The sequence below is a fragment of the Littorina saxatilis genome, linkage group LG7 (genome assembly GCF_037325665.1).
Source record: "Littorina saxatilis isolate snail1 linkage group LG7, US_GU_Lsax_2.0, whole genome shotgun sequence".
NCBI lineage: Eukaryota > Metazoa > Mollusca > Gastropoda > Littorinimorpha > Littorinidae > Littorina > Littorina saxatilis.
Genome location: NC_090251.1, coordinates 53035731 through 53058905, shown reverse-complemented (window position 1 = coordinate 53058905; position 23175 = coordinate 53035731). Strand labels below are relative to the sequence as shown.

Below are 23175 nucleotides of genomic sequence, written 5' to 3'. Positions count from 1 at the left end.
TGTGGTGTTCTTTATTTGATTGAATTTAGAAAGGCTTGCAGGCTTTGCCTTTTCTGCTCATATTAGAGGTTCTTACATGTTCAGGGCATCATTTCAACTCTGGGTTGCTGTGCCGCCACTTTTTTATTTTTTATTTGTTTAAGTACAGTTAGTTTTGGTTTGTGCACTGCCATCTGCTTTTAGCCTTTGTTTTGTGGTGGCTTGGGAGGGGGGAGTAGCAGAGACTGGGGACAAGACTGTTAACCATAATCAACTTTATCTTCATTACCTCGGTACATTTGACAGTCAAGAAATTCAGTCAGGGATCTCTATGATAAATAATCCCTTCATACCCACATTGAACGTTGAAGCGACTGCGTTGTGTTTCCACAGGTGCTGAAGGTGGCGATATTGGCGGAGAAGTATGCGGTTGACTACACGTGGTATGTGGATGTCATCCTCAACCTCATCCGCATCGCCGGAGATTACGTCAGTGAAGAGGTCAGTGCTCTGTGGACGTTGCAGTCTGCACACATACTGATAGTACAAATAATAAATCACTTTTCTAGAGCGCATGTGTCACTTTTGATGGTATATGATACCGATACATGCACAGCACGGTGGTGAACTTAAAAGTAATTTTCGTTGGTCAAATTAGACATCTTGGTTTGTGTAGTTGGTGTCGTTTGTCATTAATTGCAGGTTGTGGGTTATGTATCTTGTCTCACTAGTGTAGTATGTAGTTTGGACTGCCAGACAATGCAGTGGTGATACACTGCAGTATGTGCAAGTAAATTTAATTTTTTTCACAATGTAATTTTGATAATATACACAATAACCGTATCTAGAAACTGCATCATCTGGCAGCCCGATGCACTGGTGAGACACAATAAGTATGCTTATCAAAAGTAGATTTTTGAGAGAAAACAACTGCAGGCACACATCCACCCACACGCACACAACACAAACAACACACACAACACACACAACACACACAACACACACAACACACACAACACACACAACACACACAACACACACAACACACACAACACACACAACACACACAACACACACAACACACACAACAGACACATCCACCCACACGCACACAACACAAACAACACAAACAACACACACAACACACACAACAGACACAGCACAAACAACACACACAACACACACAACACACACACAACACACAACACACACAACACACACAACACACACAACACAAACAACACACACAACCAATCAGTGAAATTAGAATGTACAGATTACACAAAGCAAAATGTCAGCAAAATCCATATCTTTTGAGACCTTATTTTCGGTCTCTGCCTGGCTTTCTGTGACAAACCACTCTAAGATGCCTCTACAGTAGAACTCCCCCTTAGCGACCCCCCTGTTTACGACCACCCCCTTTTTACGACCGATTTTGCTACCACGGATGCCTACTATATAATGAACCCCCAGTGAACGACTCACCCCAAAACGCGACTTACGACCGAGCTTTTGGGGATGAATTACGACTTTCGCGCATTTGTAGTCGAGCAGACGTAAACAATACATGGCGGCTCTTGCTCCTCGAACTATCGCAAGACGAAAAAACAACTAAATCTCGCGCACGATAGAATCCGCAGCGACTTCCTTTGGAGTCGGAAAGACGCAAATCCTGTGTATCGTCAAGGATAATGACCCAAAACGCGACTTACGACCGAGCTTTTTGGGATGATTTACGACTTTTGCGCATATTTCGAGCAGACGAAAACACAACATGGCGGCTCTCGCTCCTCCAACTATCGCGAGAAGAAATAAAAACGAAATCTCGCGCGCGCGAGATCCTGATACATTCGGTTTTTTCTGCACGCTATCTTGTCACGACGACTGTCTTGTTGACAAACGAAGATTCGCGAAAGAAAAAGAAAAGCGCCGACTGAGTAGAGAGCTAATAAAGTAATCGCTAATCGAGCGAAGTGGCAATCCGCGGCGACTTCCTTGGGAGTCGGGAATACAAAAATCCTGTGTGTCGTCAAGGATAATGACTCGGTGTTATCTAGATGGTGAGAAGGATAGCGAAGCGAAAGTACGCAAAGAGAGGAGCCTGTACGAAGACCTCAACGATCGTGGTCAAGTTTAGCGATGCAAGGCGACGAATCATTCATATGAGCGGAAAGATGATTCGGGAGAAAAGTCGTTATGCTTTCTATCGAGTTAGGACATTCGGATTTTACTGGTTGCGCCACAATGTCAAATGTGCTTCACTCAGCGGGGAGCGAGCATTACGCCATGAGTAAATTTTCTTTGAAATTTGAGTTCAAGTTGTTCTGCTGTAATGTGTTTGGGTGTGTGTGTGTTTTGATATGACAGTAAACTGCAACTGTGTGTTTGTGTGTAAACATGACAGTACATAACAGTACGTACACTGCAACCAAATTCATGACCGACCGGCCAAAAACTCAAACCCCCCTTTTAAGACCCCCCCTTTTTACGACCTAATTTTCAAGGTTTTTCCAAAGTCGTAAACAGGGGGTTCTACTGTATGCCCCATTGCTGTTGATTTTGCACTGGCCTGTCTAAAACTAAAATGTTGCTATGACTGGTTGCAGGTGTGGTACAGAGTGATTCAGATTGTGATAAACAGGGACGACGTGCAAGGCTATGCTGCCAAAACTGTCTTTGAGGTAAGCGTGTGTTTGTTTGTTTGTTTTCTAAACAGACCCTAGGTGGGATCGATTAACCACTGTCAATAGACATTTACTGGAAATAAAGTAGGATTTTTATGGGCTGTGTAAGGTTTGCACATCTGAAGAATGAGGCAAATATTGCGACTGATAATTACGATGAGTCCAGTCATCATGAGCGTCACAGTGAAAGACAAGCTCCAGTGTGCTTTTTGTGTGGTGTCTGCTCGATACTATGCCCTTTTATTTGGAACATATGCACACTGGAGGTCACTGTCACTACCACTGTGACGGTTTGGCTGTCGACTGACGCGTTCGTTGATCAGTGGCCACATGTGGAGGCAACCCCCCCACAGCCGATAAAAGTCTCGACCGAGTTGTTTCCCAACATTGTCTAATGTTTTTGTTTTTCTTTTTCATTAATTCATTTGTCCAATCGCTGGGAAATTCAGGTCACTTCCTCCCAGTGAAAAGCTAGATGCAACAGTCATGCTACCTAGGAGTGTTTGTGTTGAGGTATAATCAGCCAACCCCCCGCGGGTTAGGGGGAGTCCCATATTGGTTGGGACGAGAAAGAATTTGCCCGATGCTACCCAGCATGTCGTAAGAGGCGACTAACGGTTCTGTTTCTCCTTTTACCCTTGTTAAGTGGTTCTTGTATAAAATATAGTCAATGTTTGTAAAGATTTTAGTCAAGCAGTATCTGGAAACTTGCATTCTTCCAGTAAGGTAATATATTGTACTACGTTGCAAGCCCCTGGAGCAATTTTTTGATTAGTGCTTTTGTGAACAAGAAACAATTAACAAGTGGCTCTATCCCATCTCCCCCCTTTCCCCTATCCCATCTCCCCCCTTTCCCCGTCGCGATATAACCTTGAATGGTTGAAAACGACGTTAAACACCAAATAGAGAAAGAAAGATAATCAGCCACCTCCACCTTCTATGTCCTTTTTTGGTGTGTGCCACAGTAGTGACACAGGGGTGGGACATGGATACCGTCTCTACATCTTCACATAAAGTTGACTCAAGTCCATCCTGGTGCGGATTCGAAGTCCAATGCTCTACCAACTGAGCAACTGCCCCCCCTCCCCCCCTCTGATTTATTTCCCAGAGTCAACTTTGTGAAGACTCTCGTCAGTGTCCAAACAATCCTGTGTACACGCATGATAAAGATCCCAAGCTCACAGCGAAATTCTCAGGGAAAAGAAAATAAATGAAGGGGTAGCGCCGTACTGTATGGCAGCTCGCTTTCCCCAGTGAGAAAACAGCCTGAACTTCCATGAGGGTGACCTCACACTCACAGGACAATATGAAATCCATTGTGTTGACTGTGAGGGTGTGTGTTCCAGGCGTTACAAGCCCCAGCTTGCCATGAAAACATGGTGAAAGTGGGCGGTTACATCCTCGGGGAATTTGGAAACCTCATTGCTGGTGACCCTAGGTCAAGGTGAGACTTCGAGGGGCAGTGTTTGTGTGTCTGTGTGTGTCTGTGTGAGTGTGTGTCTGTGTGAGTGTGTGTCTGTGTGTGAGTGTGTGTCTGTGTGAGTGTGTGTCTGTGTGTGAGTGTGTGTCTGTGTGTGAGTGTGTGTCTGTGTGTGAGTGTGTGTCTGTGTGAGTGTGTGTGCGTGGGTGGGTAGTTTTTGTGTGTGGGTATGTGTGTGTTGGTATGAGTGTTTGTGGTGCGTGCGTTTGTGTGTTTGTCCGTGTGTGAGAAACAAAACATTCACAAGAAAGTCAACCTAATTGTCGTCGTAGTAGATGGACACACAAACAATAATGAAAAAAAAAATGAGACCTGGGAACCCACACGATTTAGCCGTATTTTGTACGCATGATTGTCTAAAATACAATCAGTACGGTCAGTGGAAAAAAATATGACGAGGAAAAAATTCCTAGACTACCTTTCTTCACAAGCGCATCCCAAAGCTGATCCAACATTTTGACACATAACATTTTTGGTCAGTAAACATTGAAAAAAGCATGTGCTTTAAATGTATTAGTAAACTTAATTAACTTTTCGACGGACGCGTGTGAAGTATGTTTGAATCATGAATGTTTAAATGCGGTGTGGAGTACACTCATTTTTCTCGAAATACACCAAATTTGTTTGAGAATACTCCAAGTGCAAAGTAAGGGTTTCCATGTCTGGAGTAAAGACTAATGTTTGTGTTTCCAGCCCCATGGTGCAATTCCAGCTGTTGCATTCCAAGTACCACCTGTGCAGTCCCAACACGCGCGGCCTGCTGCTGTCCACCTACATCAAGTTCATCAACCTCTTCCCCGAGATCAAGCACAGCATTCAGGATGTGAGTGCTCCCAGCTTATACATGTACCTGTCAACACCTCTTAACCCTTACACTGGTGCAATTCTTTAACACATGTTACATAGCCACTGGTGCAATTCTGTAACACATGTTACATAGCCACTGGTGCAATTGTGTAACACATGTTACATAGCCACTGGTGCAATTGTGTAACATGTTACATAGCCACTGGTGCAATTGTGTAACACATGTTACATAGCCACTGGTGCAGTTGTGTAATGCATGTTACATAGCCACTGGTGCAGTTCTGTAACACATGTTACATAGCCACTGGTGCAATTGTGTAACACATGTTACATAGCCACTGGTGCAATTGTGTAACACATGTTACATAGCCACTGGTGCAATTCTGTAACACATGTTACATAGCCACTGGTGCAATTCTCTAACACATGTTACATAGCCACTGGTGCAATTCTCTAACACATGTTACATAGCCACTGGTGCAATTCTCTAACACATGTTACATAGCCACTGGTGCAATTCTCTAACACATGTTACATAGCCACTGGTCAATTAACAGAGAGAAAAATAAAGAAAAACGATCATATAGGTTTTCGCATTCATGGGAGGTAATGGGAACCGACCAAACAGACTGAGCCAGTAGCGCGACATATGTCTTGACAACCAGGTGACAGTATACGTAAAGTAGCGCGACATATGTCGCGACAACCAGCCTTAGAGTTAACTCTTACGGTATTTCTAACTTGGGAAGTTAGACTTACGTATTTTATTGGAATTAGAGTTAAACATTAGACAGAAGTTTATGTTTTGTATAATATAAAGTTGATTATGTTATACAGAAAAAGACCAAGGAAGAAGGATGCTCCCCGCCTTAAAAAAAATAAAAATAAAAAAAAATTTAAAAAATATGGGTTGAAGTATCCTGCATGCAACTGAGGTAAAAAAAATTAAAAAAAAAGTTAAAAAAAAAACCTCTTACGGTATTGGAACACAGTGGATTTTCTGTTGGAAGACCCTCCATTATGAGACTCGGTTAAGACCTACATTGTTCAGATGTCGGGAGGTCTTAGAGTAGAGGTTAGACTAATTATAATTATAATTACATGCATTTTCTTCCCTTCAATTTAGCAACTGATTTTCTATTTGTGCCCAGACTACGATTTTCAAATGTGGTTCAAGTTTTGTTGGTTTTTCTAACCACAGGTTTACTATTTTGGTCACCAGATTAGTATTTTTGACTTGACCATTACTATTTCAAGTAGGGGGGGGGGGGGGGGGAGTATAGGAGGGGAGGGGGTAAACAGGTCTGTGTAAGGTGCATGAGGGTATCAGCGTTGTGTGATTTAGTTTTCGCAGAAGTTCAAGCCTATACTTGGATAATGACAACTATGTTTCTATTATTCAGTGAGACTCTGCTGTTAAAGCTGTGTGTATTGACGAAGAAAGCTCGACAAAGCAAAGTCTGTTTCAGAAATCCCAAGGGGTACATGAAAAAAGGATTTAAATCACACACAAATTAAGAACAACTTGGAATATGACAACAGCGTATCCATTTTCCAGTAAGACTTGTCGGTAATGCTGTGTGTATTGATGAAGAAAATTGTGTCCAGATCCTGCGAAGCGACAACAACTTGCGGAACCCGGACGTTGAACTGCAGCAGAGAGCCATTGAATACCTTCAGCTCAGTACCGTCGCCTCGGCTGACGTTCTGGTTTGTACACTCATCTTGTCACTATTTGGATTTCACCCCGTTATAATATGGAGTGTAAAGGTTTCGCTCTGTTGTATCTTTCTTTCAATATTTTTTTAATATTTTTTTAAAACTTTCTTCTTTTTCTTTTTTGTCTTTGTTTTCTTGTTTTTCATCTTCTTTTCTCTTACTGCTCTCTTTTTCTTTCTTCATTTTTGCTCTTTTTTTGTGTCTATCTCTTACTGTCTGTATATTTTTAATCATACGTTTGTTTAGTTTGGGGACATAATACACGTACTGTAGTCGTTTAACTTGAAACACGCATGATTTGTTCATCTCCCCCACCTCTTCTGTAAACCACACTAACATAAAACCCTTGTTGCTCCTTCTTAACCTAAAATTAAAATTAACACCCTGGAGTCGACGCGTCCAAATTTAAGATGCTTCTTATGGAACCTCGATCTCTTCCAAAGCCTCGTGCAATCTTTGACGTCAAAGCAAAGAAACGTCACATTAGCGTGACGTGTTAGTTCTAGAAATTCTTCCATAGGAAACAGTAGACGCAAAAGAGTTTCCATGACATTTGTCTCGGTGATTTTTTCATCGTGAGCAGTGGAAAATCAGGCCCCTGCCAGACTAGTTTGACATGACCTCATTTACATGATATACTAACGTGTGAATTGAGCGATATTGTTATCTTACATATTTAATACTAGAATGAATACCCGCTTTGCCGGGAAGAAGTAGAGCAGAATACCTGGCTTTGCCGGGAAGAAGTACAGCAGTCCCTGCAATGTACGGCCCCCGGCGTGAGCGGACACCTGACATGTACGGACACATTTGCTCGGCACGGAGTGTTTTCCTTCTATATTTGCCCCCCCTTAAACGGACACCTGCAAAACGTGGACACGGACACTCATTTTCGGTCCCAACAGCAGGTCATACCTCCAATGTACGGACAGACCATCGTCAAATTTTCACCACAACAAAATCGATAACAGAGCAGTCCGGCTCTTGGTGCAAAGATGACAGCCGCAATGGCGTGACGACAGTCACTGGTAACTTGAGTGCACCTGTACCCATCAGGAGGGGGGGGGGGGGGTAGTTTTGGTCAGGAGTGGAGTACATGCGAAGATGCCAACATGAAACTGCACTGTGCTCTTTATTCTTGTCTGTTGGACGTAAACAACAGAAACCACAGTCGATGAAGGTCCTGAGCGAAAGAGAGTGAAAAACCGGCCACAGTTCTCAGCATCGTGTGTCTGTGTGTAACCTCTTTCATTGACAAGATACTCTTGTTTCCCCTCAGCCTTGACCAGTGAGTCGGTTGCCTAATCTGTGAACCCTTCAGTTGTCTTGCTGTGTCAAAAGTTACGACACAGTCAACTGGTTTTGCTCTGAATGAACAGTTGGAGCTGACCTCTCTGGCCACAGCCCAACTGACAGGACATGGCTGGAGGGAGTGAGAGAGAGAGGGAGGCGGGGGGGGGGGGGGGGTGGAGGGGTAGCTGGCTAAACTCTGTGGGGTGTCCGGTGTCACTGCATGTCAGCAGGAAGAGCATTGGAGAGAAATAGAGAGGTGTACTCTTCCACACAATTTCCAAGCATCAGTTGTCATGGCTTGGTGTAGGCATTAGTGAGGGAGAGTGGGAGCTGTGTTATGTACAGTGTATTTCCGACTGAAGAGTGAAAAGTCACTGCCATGCCACATGATCGGCATGCAGTCAATAAAGCCAGACAAGATGAAAATAAATTACATGATTATGACATGCAGCTCTATCTGCTGCTATTTATTCAAACTGGGTTTCAAGCTTATTCTTGCAAAGCATCTGCACACGCTCCTCTGTGCTGTGTTTGTGTGGCTGCTTTCGTATGTCAGTGCATGGTGAGTGTGTTCACTGCCTTGAGGATTTATTTTATCTCTTCTTTTCAACACTTTTCATACAAATCATTTTTACAGAACGTTTAAAGAAGTATTAGGAGTTCATTGTTTAGTAGCCACAAGAAGTGATTAGCATAGACTCAATCCTGTTGTTTGTGTGTCTCTGTGTGAGTGTATGGGGGAGGGGGTGGTGTGGTCACCCCTCCCGTGACCGGACACCTGCAATGTACGGACAGTTTTGCTATGGCCCAAGGGTGTCCGTTCATGAGAGGGACTGCTGTAGAGGAATACCCGGCTTCGCCGGGATGAAAGCGTTGTGGACAGTGACCTTCTAAAAATAGTAACGGGAATATCCGGCTTCGCCGGGATGAAAGCGTTGTGGACAGTGACCTTCTAAAAATAGTCACGGGAATATGGATTGACGCCACACGAAGGAAGGGAGATAAACGCAAAACACTGGAAAAGATAAGGAAGAGTTACTGGGAATGGATCTGGGAAGATGAACAGAAAAACCAAAATCGGTTCAGCGCTGCGCGCTGAGAGCACGTGTTGAAAATTCTCATCGACCAGGTTGTGTCTGGGGTCTACCTGAATATGCCCACCAAATTTGAAGCAGATTATTAAAAATGACTGTGTCTTGCAGGCTACAGTGCTGGAAGAGATGCCACCGTTCCCAGAGCGTGAGTCGTCCATCCTGGCCAAGCTGAAGAAGAAGAAGCCGACGGTGGCCGAGCCGACGGAAGGCAAGGAGCACAAGATGCCCACCGCGCAAGTCAGCGCTGGTGGTGCTGGTGGCACTGATGGCCCAGCTGTGCAGGTTTGTAGTCGTCTCCTTCTTCTTCTTCTTCTTCCTCCTAGTCATGAACTGGGTTCTTTTGGACGTTTTAAGTTCAGCGGGTGGAGTTTTTAGAGCTGGTTAAAATGGGTCTGTGTGTGACCCAGGCTCAGTAACAGTTTAAGACTATATACACAGTTCAGTGGCAATCAGTGTTCGAGGAGGATGGACCTGGCACTCCCACCCAGGTTGGCTTGGAAGCACTCCAGCACTCCAGATCCACTCTAAAATGATCTGCATGATCGGGAATTCTCCTCAAATCCGCGAATTTCAGAGGAAACATAATTGGTTTTCCTGGGAAGAGAGATATTCTCGGAGAAAAAAAATCTGATTACTGTGACTGAGAGGGAGTGTGTGTGTGTGTGTTTCTTCCACCAAGTGTGAGTTGAATTTTCACCCTGTATGAAACGATCACTTGATATAGACTTAGTATACATGTCCTGATTAATGTGCTATGGTACACTGTCCAGAAAAAAATGAAATTTCCTGCCAATAGAGGCGTCCTGATACCGTTCAGAAATGTCCACAATCAATTTCGCTGATGTATTTTTTGTCAGATGTATTTTTTTCATCTTTTGGATAATACCGGTGTATGAAACATTGTCGTCACCGTGTTGTGTTGTCTCTGCCAACAGATGCCCCTGACTCCCTTTAGATAATACTGTTGTATCAAATATTGTCGTCACCGTGTTGTGTTGTCTCTGCGAACAGATGCCACTGACTCCCCCTGGTGGAGGTGGTGGTGGGGGCGTGTCAGCTGACTTGCTGGGACTGGACGCCGGACTGACTGCCCCTGTAGGGGGGACTGGCGGCTCCTCCGCTGATTTCCTCGTTGACGTCTTTGGCGACTCGGCCCCGGCCTCAGCCCCTGCCGCTACCAACGGCATCGACTCCAACGGTCTCACGCCAGGATCGGAGGAAAACTTGAAAAGGTGAGTGCTCGTGTTGGTTGACTCACCTCAGTAGTCAGGGGCCAGTTTCTCAAGCCAGAAACACAGTCGGTCAACTGCAGTTAAACGAGTGAAATACAGTTATCCAACAAAATTGGGTATTACGAAGACGACGCCAGTCGGCGGACTGTCGGTGTGATCACTGCGATCCTGAGAAACTAGCCCCAGGAGAGTCTTAGTAATGAGCCATGTTTGTCCGGCCGTTTGTAGACAAAATACTTCTTAAATGTTTTTCAAACTAGAGCCTACAAATTTCACACACTGGTAGGATTTGTATTCGTGGAATATTCTGAGGATGGGATTCTTAATGGATTGATACAGGTCACATTAAGGCCACGTATAGTTTACAAAAAAAGTAGGAACATTTTTTTTTCTTGAAGATCATTTCATGGCGCTAGAACAGCAAATATTTTGATTTTGATTGATATTAGATAGGTGACGAAAGGTGAGTTGTGTTAGATAGGTGACGAAAGGTGAGTTGTGTTAGATAGGTGACGAAAGGTGAGTTGTGTTAGATAGGTGACGAAAGGTGAGTTGTGTTAGGTGACGAAAGGTGAGTTGTGTTAGGTGACGAAAGGTGAGTTGTGTTAGATAGGTGACGAAAGGTGAGTTGTGTTAGATAGGTGACGAAAGGTGAGTTGTGTGAGATAGGTGACGAAAGGTGAGTTGTGTGAGATAGGTGACGAAAGGTGAGTTGTGTGAGATAGGTGACGAAAGGTGAGTTGTGTGAGCATTTGCTCTTCTTGTTTTTTCTCTGGTTGGTTGGTTATGACACTGTCTCATGTCATTTCTCTATGGTTGGTTATGACACTGTCTCTCATGTCATTTCTTTATGGTTGGTTATGACATTCTCTCATGTCATTTTTTTATGGTTGGTTATGATACTGTCTCTCATGTCATTTCTCTGGTTGGTTATGACATTGTCTCTCATGTCATTTCTTTATGGTTGGTTATGACACTGTCTCATGTCATTTCTCTATGGTTGGTTATGACACTGTCTCATGTCATTTCTCTATGGTTGGTTATGACACTGTCTCTCATGTCATTTCTCTATGGTTGGTTATGACACTGTCTCTCATGTCATTTCTTTATGGTTGGTTATGACATTGTCTCTCATGTCATTTCTTTATGGTTGGTTATGACACTGTCTCTCATGTCATTTCTTTATGGTTGGTTATGACACTGTCTCTCATGTCATTTCTTTATGGTTGGTTATGACACTGTCTCTCATGTCATTTCTTTATGGTTGGTTATGACACTGTCTCTCATGTCATTTCTCTGGTTGGTTATGACACTGTCTCATGTCATTTCTCTGGTTGGTTATGACACTGTCTCTCGTGTCATTTCTCTATGGTTGGTTATGACACTGTCTCGTGTCATTTCTCTGGTTGGTTATGACACTGTCTCATGTCATTTCTCTATGGTTGGTTATGACACTGTCTCATGTCATTTCTCTGGTTGGTTATGACATTGTCTCTCATGTCATTTCTCTGGTTGGTTATGACATTGTCTCATGTCATTTCTTTATGGTTGGTTATGACATTGTCTCATGTCATTTCTTTATGGTTGGTTATGACATTGTCTCTCATGTCATTTCTTTATGGTTGGTTATGACACTGTCTCTCATGTCATTTCTTTATGGTTGGTTATGACATTGTCTCTCATGTCATTTCTGTATGGTTGGTTATGACATTGTCTCTGTCATTTCTCTGGTTGGTTATGACACTGTCTCATGTCATTTCTCTATGGTTGGTTATGACACTGTCTCATGTCATTTCTCTATGGTTGGTTATGACACTGTCTCGTGTCATTTCTCTATGGTTGGTTATGACACTGTCTCATGTCATTTCTCTATGGTTGGTTATGACATTGTCTCATGTCATTTCTTTATGGTTGGTTATGACATTGTCTCTCATGTCATTTCTTTATGGTTGGTTATGACATTGTCTCTCATGTCATTTCTTTATGGTTGGTTATGACATTGTCTCATGTCATTTCTCTATGGTTGGTTATGACACTGTCTCATGTCATTTCTCTATGGTTGGTTATGACACTGTCTCTCATGTCATTTCTCTATGGTTGGTTATGACATTGTCTCTCATGTCATTTCTTTATGGTTGGTTATGACACTGTCTCTCATGTCATTTCTCTGGTTGGTTATGACACTGTCTCTCATGTCATTTCTTTATGGTTGGTTATGACATTGTCTCTCATGTCATTTCTCTGGTTGGTTATGACACTGTCTCTCATGTCATTTCTTTATGGTTGGTTATGACATTGTCTCATGTCATTTCTTTATGGTTGGTTATGACATTGTCTCTCATGTCATTTCTTTATGGTTGGTTATGACACTGTCTCTCATGTCATTTCTTTATGGTTGGTTATGACACTGTCTCTCATGTCATTTCTTTATGGTTGGTTATGACACTGTCTCTCATGTCATTTCTTTATGGTTGGTTATGACACTGTCTCTCATGTCATTTCTTTATGGTTGGTTATGACACTGTCTCTCATGTCATTTCTCTGGTTGGTTATGACACTGTCTCTCATGTCATTTCTTTATGGTTGGTTATGACATTGTCTCTCATGTCATTTTTTTATGGTTGGTTATGACACTGTCTCATGTCATTTCTTTATGGTTGGTTATGACATTGTCTCTCATGTCATTTCTTTATGGTTGGTTATGACATTGTCTCTCATGTCATTTCTTTATGGTTGGTTATGACATTGTCTCTCATGTCATTTCTTTATGGTTGGTTATGACACTGTCTCATGTCATTTCTCTATGGTTGGTTATGACACTGTCTCTCATGTCATTTCTTTATGGTTGGTTATGACACTGTCTCTCATGTCATTTCTTTATGGTTGGTTATGTCATTGTCTCTCATTTCATTTCTATATGGTTGGTTATGACACTGTCTCTCATGTCATTTCTTTATGGTTGGTTATGACACTGTTTCTCATGTCATTTCTTTATGGTTGGTTATGACATTGTCTCTCATGTCATTTCTTTATGGTTGGTTATGACACTGTCTCTCATGTCATTTCTTTATGGTTGGTTATGCCAGTCTCTCATGTCATTTCTTTATGGTTGGTTATGACACTGTCTCTCATGTCATTTCTTTGTGGTTGGTTATGACACTGTCTCTTGTGTCATTTCTTTATGGTTGGTTATGACATTGTCTCATGTCATTTCTTTATGGTTGGTTATGACACTGTCTCATGTCATTTCTTTATGGTTGGTTATGACATTGTCTCTCATGTCATTTCTTTATGGTTGGTTATGACATTGTCTCTCATGTCATTTCTTTATGGTTGGTTATGACATTGTCTCTCATGTCATTTCTTTATGGTTGGTTATGACACTGTCTCATGTCATTTCTCTATGGTTGGTTATGACACTGTCTCTCATGTCATTTCTTTATGGTTGGTTATGACACTGTCTCTCATGTCATTTCTTTATGGTTGGTTATGTCATTGTCTCTCATTTCATTTCTATATGGTTGGTTATGACACTGTCTCTCATGTCATTTCTTTATGGTTGGTTATGACACTGTTTCTCATGTCATTTCTTTATGGTTGGTTATGACATTGTCTCTCATGTCATTTCTTTATGGTTGGTTATGACACTGTCTCTCATGTCATTTCTTTATGGTTGGTTATGCCAGTCTCTCATGTCATTTCTTTATGGTTGGTTATGACACTGTCTCTCATGTCATTTCTTTGTGGTTGGTTATGACACTGTCTCTTGTGTCATTTCTTTATGGTTGGTTATGACATTGTCTCATGTCATTTCTTTATGGTTGGTTATGACACAGTCTCTCATGTCATTTCTTTATGGTTGGTTATGACATTGTCTCTCATGTCATTTCTTTATGGTTGGTTATGACATTGTCTCTCATGTCATTTCTTTATGGTTGGTTATGACACTGTCTCTCATGTCATTTCTTTATGGTTGGTTATGACATTGTCTCTCATGTCATTTCTCTATGGTTGGTTATGACACTGTCTCTCATGTCATTTCTCTATGGTTGGTTATGACACTGTCTCTCATGTCATTTCTTTATGGTTGGTTATGATACTGTCTCTCATGTCATTTCTTTATGGTTGGTTATGACACTGTCTCTCATGTCATTTCTTTATGGTTGGTTATGACACTGTCTCTCATGTCATTTCTTTATGGTTGGTTATGACACTGTCTCTCATGTCATTTCTCTGGTTGGTTATGACACTGTCTCTCATGTCATTTCTCTGGTTGGTTATGACACTGTCTCATGTCATTTCTCTGGTTGGTTATGACACTGTCTCTCGTGTCATTTCTTTATGGTTGGGCCGACTGTGCTCTGTTGACACCCTTGAAGCATTTGTTGTGTCATGGAAAGATTTTGATTTTTTTCCGGTGTCACGAACTGAAACCTGGGCTGAACAATCCTTCTCATTGCGGTCAATGCGTATGCGCCAATCTTGGACTTAAAAAATGCGACCCTTTGACCGAACGAACCATGGGTTAGGGTTAGGGTTGGTGAACAATGAGTACATTTGTACTTGTTTACTTGCAACCATTCTTCACAGGTTAATTTCTTTGGGGAACAATGAGTACATTTGTATTTGCTTATTTGCTTACTTGCAACCATTCTTCACAGGTTAATTTCTTTGGGGAGCAATGAGTACATTTGTACTTGTTTACTTGCAACCATTCTTCACAGGTTAATTTCTTTGGTGAACAATGAGTACATTTGTACTTGTTTACTTGCAACCATTCTTCACAGGTTAATTTCTTTGGGGAGCAATGAGTACATTTGTACTTGTTTACTTGCAACCATTCTTCACAGGTTAATTTCTTTGGGGAACAATGAGTACATTTGTATTTGCTTATTTGCTTACTTGCAACCATTCTTCACAGGTTAATTTCTTTGGGGATGGTTGTGGATATCAGTCAGTTTAAATAAAATATCAGTAGATGCTGATTTGTTTCCCTTGAAATCTTGTAACAGTGCAAAATTGAGGCTTATAGTGGATAGTTTGAGATTTCAGGCTATCATTGCATCGTGTCTTCGTTCATTGTTTGCCTTAATGCTTGGGGCCATTATATCACAATGATTCTGCACAGCTCATGTTGAATGCAATAAAAGCAGAATTTTAAAGATTTGAATCTGGGCTCATTGTTGTCATATTCTGTTTCACAGGTTTATCTGTGATAAACATTTGAAACGCGACTTATATGTTGTCATTTTGTTCTGTGTTTGACAGGTTTATCTGCAAAAGCAACGGAGTGCTGTTTGAGAACGACTTGATACAGATAGGTGTCAAGTCAGAGTATCGGCAGAACCTGGCTCGCGTGGGCGTCTTCTACGGCAACAAGACGACATTCCGCTTCACAAACTTCACTGCAGACCTGAGCTGTCCAGGCGAACTTGCCACTCATATCCTTTCTGATCAAGGGCTGTGTGTGTGTGTATGTGGGGGGGTGAGGGGGGGGGGGGGGGGGGACGTGGGTGTGTGTGTGCGTGTGGGTGTGTGCATGTGAGTGTGTTTGGATGGATGTGTACGATTTCAGAGAGTTTTCATTACACCCACAGTGCTCATGTATATATTGTACCCTTTATCTTTGAAAGATTTCAACAGGCACTTGCCAAGAAAGGTGGCACCTGTGTTGTCTTCTCTTTCGTACATTTGACTTTTCAGCCTTATTGATGCTTTGTGTGTGTCGTAGTGGTTTTTTGACTCACATGCGAAGCAAAAGTGAGTCTATGTACTCACCCGAGTCGTCCGTCCGTCCGTCCGTCCGGACGTCCGGACGTCCGGACGTCTGGACGTCCGGAAAACTTTAACGTTGGATATTTCTTGGACACTATTCAGTCTATCAGTACCAAATTTGGCAAGATGGTGTATGATGACAAGGCCCCAAAAAACATACATAGCATCTTGACCTTGCTTCAAGGTCAAGGTCGCAGGGGCCATAAATGTTTTTTCCCATTTTCTCTGAAGTTTTTGAGATTGAATACCTCACCTACATATGATATATAGGGCAAAGTAAGCCCCATCTTTTGATACCAGTTTGGTTTACCTTGCTTCAAGGTCAAGGTCACAGGAGCTCTTCAAAGTTGGATTGTATACATATTTTGAAGTGACCTTGACCCTGAACTATGGAAGATAACTGTTTCAAACTTAAAAATTATGTGGGGCACATGTTATGCTTTCATCATGAGACACATTTGGTCACATATGATCAAGGTCAAGGTCACTTTGACCCTTATGAAATGTGACCAAAATAAGGTAGTGAACCACTAAAAGTGACCATATCTCATGGTAGAAAGAGCCAATAAGCACCATTGTACTTCCTATGTCTTGAATTAACAGCTTTGTGTTGCATGACCTTGGATGACCTTGACCTTGGGTCAAGGTCACATGTATATTGGTAGGAAAAATGTGTAAAGCAGTTCTTAGTGTATGATGTCATTGCTAGGTTTAGTTACCCTAAAGGTCGAGGTCAAGCATGTGAGTCGTATGGGCTTTGCCCTTCTTGTTTTATGGAAGATTTAGGGTTTGAATTCCAAATACGCCTGGTGGGTTTAAGTAAGCTTCATTGACATAGCGAATGTCAGCAGAGACTCTTGTCAAAGAGTGTCGGAAACAGTGTGTGAATACTGAATATCAACAGAGACTGGTTTCAATTTCAACTCAATTGTGAGTTATGTTTTATTGGTCGTTTCCTTGACCCCAGCCACAGCTCTCCGTCCAGCCCAAGCCTGTCGAGTCGTCTGTGGACGGAGGAGCCCAAGTCCAGCAGCTGTTCAACATTGAGTGTGTCACTGAGTTCACTGACACTCCCATCCTCAATATCAGCTTTGTGTGAGTGTCTCAGACATAGACATAGAAGACTTTGTTCTCTCAAATTAGAAATAAATGTGTGATGGATACAATTATATCGTACACCACAGCGTCGACCCTCAAGAAGCGCCACACAATTTATTTATTTGAAAAAAAATTTCCTCCAAGGTTAGACTGAATATGGGGAAAAATAGGTTTAAATTTTTAATATTGACAGAAATCAGTTTAAGAGTGTTGATCAGTCTGTTAATATTTTTTGTTTTGTTTCGTACACTGTAAAAAGTGATTCCTATTAGAGAAGATCTTGGCTCATTTCTGATAAAGACCTTTTGAGCATCCTCACCTCCTTTGCAGTGTCAGACTTGTGGTGTCAGACTTGTGGTGTCAGACTTGTGGTGTCAGACTTGTGGTGTCAGACTTGTGGTGTCAGACTTGTGGTGTCAGACTTGTGGTGGCAGACTTGTGGTGGCAGACTTGTGGTGGCAGACTTGTGGTGTCAGACTTGTGGTGTCAGACTTGTGGTGTCAGACTTGTGGTGTCAGACTTGTGGTGTCAGACTTGTGGTGTCAGACTTGTGGTGTCAGACTTGTGGTGTCAGACTTGTGGTGTCAGACTTGTGGTGTCAGACTTGTGGTGGCAGACTTGTGGTGGCAGACTTGTGGTGTCAGACTTGTGGTGGCAGACTTGTGGTGGCAGACTTGTGGTGTCAGACTTGTGGTGTCAGACTTGTGGTGTCAGACTTGTGGTGGCAGACTTGTGGTGGCAGACTTGTGGTGTCAGACTTGTGGTGTCAGACTTGTGGTGGCAGACTTGTGGTGTCAGACTTGCGGTGTCAGACTTGTGGTGTCAGACTTGTGGTGGCAGACTTGTGGTGTCAGACTTGTGGTGTCAGACTTGTGGTGGCAGACTTGTGGTGTCAGACTTGCGGTGTCAGACTTGTGGTGTCAGACTTGTGGTGGCAGATGCTAATCTGTGTGTCTTTCCACTACAGATGCAGTAGTCTACACATTGGCTATTGACCTCAAGTTGTCTGTTTCTTAGTGCCGTGTCAGTTTTCAAAAGTTTCAGAAAATTTGAAACGTTTGAAGTAAAGTTTTGTTGTTGCATTTTCAGACTAGTTGATGCTGGTGTTTGTCTGTCTTTGTGGTACAGGTACAGTGGGTCCCCCCAGCGCATCAGCGTCAAACTGCCTGTGATGATCAACAAGTTTATGGAGGCTGCGGACATGAACGCAGAGGCTTTCTTCCAGCGCTGGAAAGCCCTCAGCCAGTAAGTTCTCGTCTTTTTTTGGGGGGAGGGGGGGGGAGAGGAGGGGGGGGGGGGGGGGGGGGGGGGAGGGGGGGGGGGGGGGGTTAGGGAGGAGAGGGAGAGAGATGAGGATTGGGAGGTCAGATGTGTGGTTGAGCAGAAGGGCATAAAACATCGGGGCTGGTGTGTATGAGAAAGTGCTCAACTTTGTGGCAATCCCACAGCTGTTCCTGGTTTGCACCTTAGTTGGGGGAGGGGTGAGTTAAAAGTAGCCAGGGCAGAGATAATCACTGCAGTTTAGTGAGTGTATAATGTGACATGATGAAAGTGAGTTGTATAATTCATTTGCTTTTCTTGTTGTGTGCAGACCAGAACAAGAGTGCCAAAAGATTTTCAAGGCTCAGTTCCCTCAGGACACAGAACAGTCCAAACAAAAGGTAGGTTTTCCCCTCACCCTGTCTTCAAAGGGATATGGAACACCTTTGCATTCTTACTTTTGAGTCATTTAACTCGTACTAGTTAATGTTTTTTCATGCTGAGAATAATAAAATTAGGGTTTGGCCCGAAAATCTTTATTTTTATGCTCATTTCTTCAGGTAATTACAACATGTTGTAAATCAAATTAAAGCTCTTGAAATTTTCTTGCTAACAGTGATAAGGAATTTAAAGAAAAACAGACTGGAAAGAAGTTTTGGCGGATGGAACCTAACCGTTTTGCTTATACCAAGCCAAACATAGCACACACATGACAATTGCCATGAAGAATTTTTTCCCCAGTTTCATTTATTTAATAATCTTATCATTTTAATAATATATCAATTTCCCACATTAAATCCATATTTCATGTAGTTTCCTGATAAAAATGATTTTTCATTGCAGCTGCTAGGGTTTGGCGTTAGTATTCTGGAGGGGATCGACCCCAACCCGGACAACTTTGTGTCGTCGGGCATCGTGCACACACGCACCCAGCAGATCGGCTGTCTGGTCAGGCTTGAACCCAACAGACAGGCGGAGGTCAGTGGTGGTCAGCTGCTTGCTGAGGCGTTCACTTTTTGTTGTCTTGTGCGTGATACAATAGAACCCCCCGAAAAGACTTACACCCTCCACCCCCTTTTTTTAACCCTTAGGCTGGTTGTCGCGACATATGTCTCGCTACTTTACGTGTACTGTCACCTGGTTGTCACGACATATGTCGCGCTACTGGCTCGATCTGTTTGGTCGGTTCCCATTACCTCCCATGGATGCGAAAACCTATATGACCGTTTTTCTTTATTTTTCTCTCTGTTAATTCACCAGTGGCTATGTAACATGTGTTACACAATTGCACCAGTGGCTATGTAACATGTGTTACACAATTGCACCAGTGGCTATGTAACATGTGTTACACAATTGCACCAGTGGCTATGTAACATGTGTTACACAATTGCACCAGTGGCTATGTAACATGTGTTACACAATTGCACCAGTGGCTATGTAACATGTGTTACACAATTGCACCAGTGTTAGGGTTAAGACTTTTCGCTTCATACCTTTTGTAAATTGGGTTGGTGTGTGCGTGCGTACGTGCATACGTTTGTGTGTGGTGTGTGTGTGTGTGTTTTGGCTACTTCTTCTTCTCATTGTGTGTTTGTTTTTGACTGCAAGTGGATTTGTCTTCATTCTCCTGTTGTACCCATGGTAGGATTAAATGATATCTGATGCAGCTGATGTTTATCTCACAAATTATTCCTCACACTGTTCTGGATTTTAATTTGCAGACACAGTTAGAACGTTAGCTTTTGTACATATTCTAATTCACTTGTACAAATCACTTGTTCTGAATCCTATTTGCGTTTTTCTTCCTCACGCAGATGTACCGGTTAACGTGTCGGTCGACGAAGGACTCGGTGGCACAGACAGTGTGCGGTTTACTGGAATCGCAGTTTTGATGGAGACCAGCCAACCCTGTGTGCAAATGAGTATGAATTCTGGAAGTGAAGCTTGGGATTGCTGCCACCAGCGGGCATTCATGGAAAACAGGACACACGAAGACTGAATTGAAACAAGAATGAACGGGACTGAACAAACTGTGGCTATCCATGCCAGAAGTACGGGCTGCGTTTCTCTTGTCGTAGAGAAACTTATCAAATGCAGCGTAGGGGGGTAAAAAGAGTAGGAGAAAAATTTGGTGTGTGTGCATTTTTTCTGTCTTTCTTTTTTCTTTTTTTTTTTATAAAAAATTGACAGTTCATTAGTGTTGTATTGATGAGAAACAGTACCTGTTGGTTGTGATCAAGGGGAGAGCACTGCAACCAGTGAATCAATGTCATGAATTGTCATTAATGATCACCTTCAATACCAAGCTAGCGTTTGATTTTAGTGTAAAAAACGATGGAAAGAGAAGCTTCAGGGGAGATACGAGCTGGAAAAGTAACAGCCCATGCCCACATTGCTTTGCTTTTAATGCATAAGTTGCATGAAGGTAAATAGACAAATTCCAAAAATAACTGCCGGGTTTGTATGGGTTGTAAAAGAGTGACTGCCCTTGCTTTTTACGCGGACAAACCTTGGCGAGGGGTGTGTTGAAAACACATGCACAGGAGCACATGTGAAGTTATTTGTCAGAGGAAAAGCAAGGGTATTCTCTCTTGCAACCCCTACAAACCCGACAAGAGTTATGTCGGAAAATCGTCTGTTGAAACAAACTCCCATTGATCCTCGTGTGTAGCCAAGAAAGAGAGAACTGTTGCAAGCAACTTTCCGTAGATGGACTGGAGCTGCAACAGGCTCCCAGTTAGCAAGAGACAGCTATGGGATGTCTGTGCCTCGGTAAAGTCATAAATGGATGGATGGAATGGGTATCGCTGGGCTCCTGTTGCAGCTCCAATCCATCTACGGAAAGTTGCTTGCAATGTCTGTGCCTGATGTCTCGGTAAAGTCATAAATGGATGGATGGAATGGGTATCGCTGGGCGCCTGTAGGCTGTCTCGGTTACTTGTGTGTCGGTCAAGAGAGAAGTGTTTGCTGCAACGCTCAGTGGAAGGATTGGAGCTTGGTCAGTCTCCCATCAAGCCAGAACCAGCTGGGGAATTTCTGTGCCCACACGCTTTCTAAGATGGGGCATTTCTGGAGGATGTGGTCTGTGGTTTGATCCTCAGACCACAGCTGCTAGTAGGGGAGGGAACCAGCTTCATCTTTTGGAACATATGGGCATTGAGGCGGTTGTGTCCAGGGCTGAGTTGCATCAGCATGACTTGCTCGTGTCTTGTAAGGAGATGGTAGTCATCTCTGTGTCGCTGATTTAAATGTGGGACACCTGTTGGGTATTGGAACTCGGTGGATGGGGTTGCTGACGTATAAGTGACCAAAGAGAAAGGAACGTTTAGGGTTGCATTAGCTTTATTGAAGTTGGTCAGTATGTGGTTGTATTTTTCTGTGTAGCAGCATTGACCATCAGAAAGTAGAACATATCTTTTTCTGAATAATGTTTTGAAAACAAAGTGATATTCTCTCCTGTGGTAGATCCATGTTAGTCTCTCTGGTCTTGATAGAAGTTCTCGTAGCAAAGAAGATGGACCTTTCAAATGCCGTGTTGTCTCGCAATTATTTGAGTTCGGTCAAACTCTCGGTTGGTCTTTCGTGTTTCAGTCTGCCTTCTATGGAGTAGATTTTGAAGTGTTTTCAAGCAAACTGGTTGTCTTGGTCAAGCTGATTTTAACTTTTTATTTTATTTTGGTTTTTTTAACTTTAGTGTGTGTGTGCATTGTAGATATATGCGAGAACAAAACTTTGTGAAAGTTAACAGGGTTTGAATGAGATTCACATGAGATAAATGCATGAGAGAGAGAGAGAAATTATCGTAATCATTCCTGTTTTCATAACTGATGTACGTTTGGGATGAAAGTTACTTGTATAGTTAGGATTTCTAGACGAACGATGGTATGACTACTTTTAAGAGGTTGTAGTTTATTTGTGGATAGACATGTTGTGTCTTGTACATTTCTACACTGTAATCTGTACGCTTATAAAGAAAAATGTTCAGTTTCATAATTTGCACTGCACATTATCATAGTCCATTATTAATCGATACAGTCGTAGTAGACTCAAGCACCATAATCATGAAACTTGTCTTGAATAGAAAAATATACACAGGAATGAGTCGTGTCTCCAGGTGTGTGTGTCTTTTTGAAGTGACTTGATATTGTACATTTTTTTGTGGTGTATTGCTGGAAAGTAGCAATTTTGATGGAAGGATGGAATGCTAAAACCTGGATATTCCCTGGAAAGAGGTGCGTCTGCACATTCCTTTTTATTATCATAGCCCGTTAGTACAACGCCTCAGCGTATGCAGAAGTATTACCACCAGTGACATATTACACTTGTATCATCGACTCGATCAGCACAAGCACTTTGGCAACGGGTATAGATTTGTTTTCTCCCCCAGAGTTGAAGATGTAAGAAAACGTCTCTGTCAGCATTTGTGGAAGAGTTGTATAACTTCATGGCGAGTTAAGTTGTAAATTTGGCACTGTGCGCTCAATGCCTTTTTCTTTTGACAACATGCACATCCAATGCTCATTGTTGACTCCGATGCTATGTGCATGCTTACATCTTGCTTCAATTTGTTTTCCCGAAAACGGCGTATGGCTGCCTGAATGGTAGGATAAAAACGGTCATACCCTTTAAAAAAAAACCGTGGGAGTTTCAGCCCATGAACGAAGAAGAAGAAGCTTCACTTTCAAGGGTTACAGCTTTTCCGCAAGTCAAAAAACCCTGACCAAGCAATTTCACGAAATGTCTATTTGGTCCCA

The 23175-nt window shown here is 42.5% G+C and overlaps 1 protein-coding gene across 1 annotated transcript in view; it reads left to right on the top strand.

Annotated features, from left to right (window-relative positions):
* LOC138971795 (AP-2 complex subunit alpha-2-like) overlaps window positions 1–22528 on the top strand; it is a 47367-nt gene extending 24839 nt beyond the window's left edge. The window contains exons 12-25 of the mRNA XM_070344611.1: window positions 373–480; window positions 2586–2660; window positions 4010–4107; window positions 4837–4966; window positions 6559–6660; window positions 9165–9338; window positions 10068–10288; window positions 15557–15708; window positions 16583–16599; window positions 17031–17158; window positions 18290–18406; window positions 18753–18822; window positions 19265–19399; window positions 20236–22528. Of these exons, the coding sequence (XP_070200712.1) occupies window positions 373–480; window positions 2586–2660; window positions 4010–4107; window positions 4837–4966; window positions 6559–6660; window positions 9165–9338; window positions 10068–10288; window positions 15557–15708; window positions 16583–16599; window positions 17031–17158; window positions 18290–18406; window positions 18753–18822; window positions 19265–19399; window positions 20236–20313 (1605 nt within the window). The 3' untranslated portion in view covers window positions 20314–22528. The remainder of the gene's footprint in view (window positions 1–372; window positions 481–2585; window positions 2661–4009; window positions 4108–4836; window positions 4967–6558; window positions 6661–9164; window positions 9339–10067; window positions 10289–15556; window positions 15709–16582; window positions 16600–17030; window positions 17159–18289; window positions 18407–18752; window positions 18823–19264; window positions 19400–20235) is intronic.
* Window positions 22529–23175: the final 647 nt, after the last annotated feature.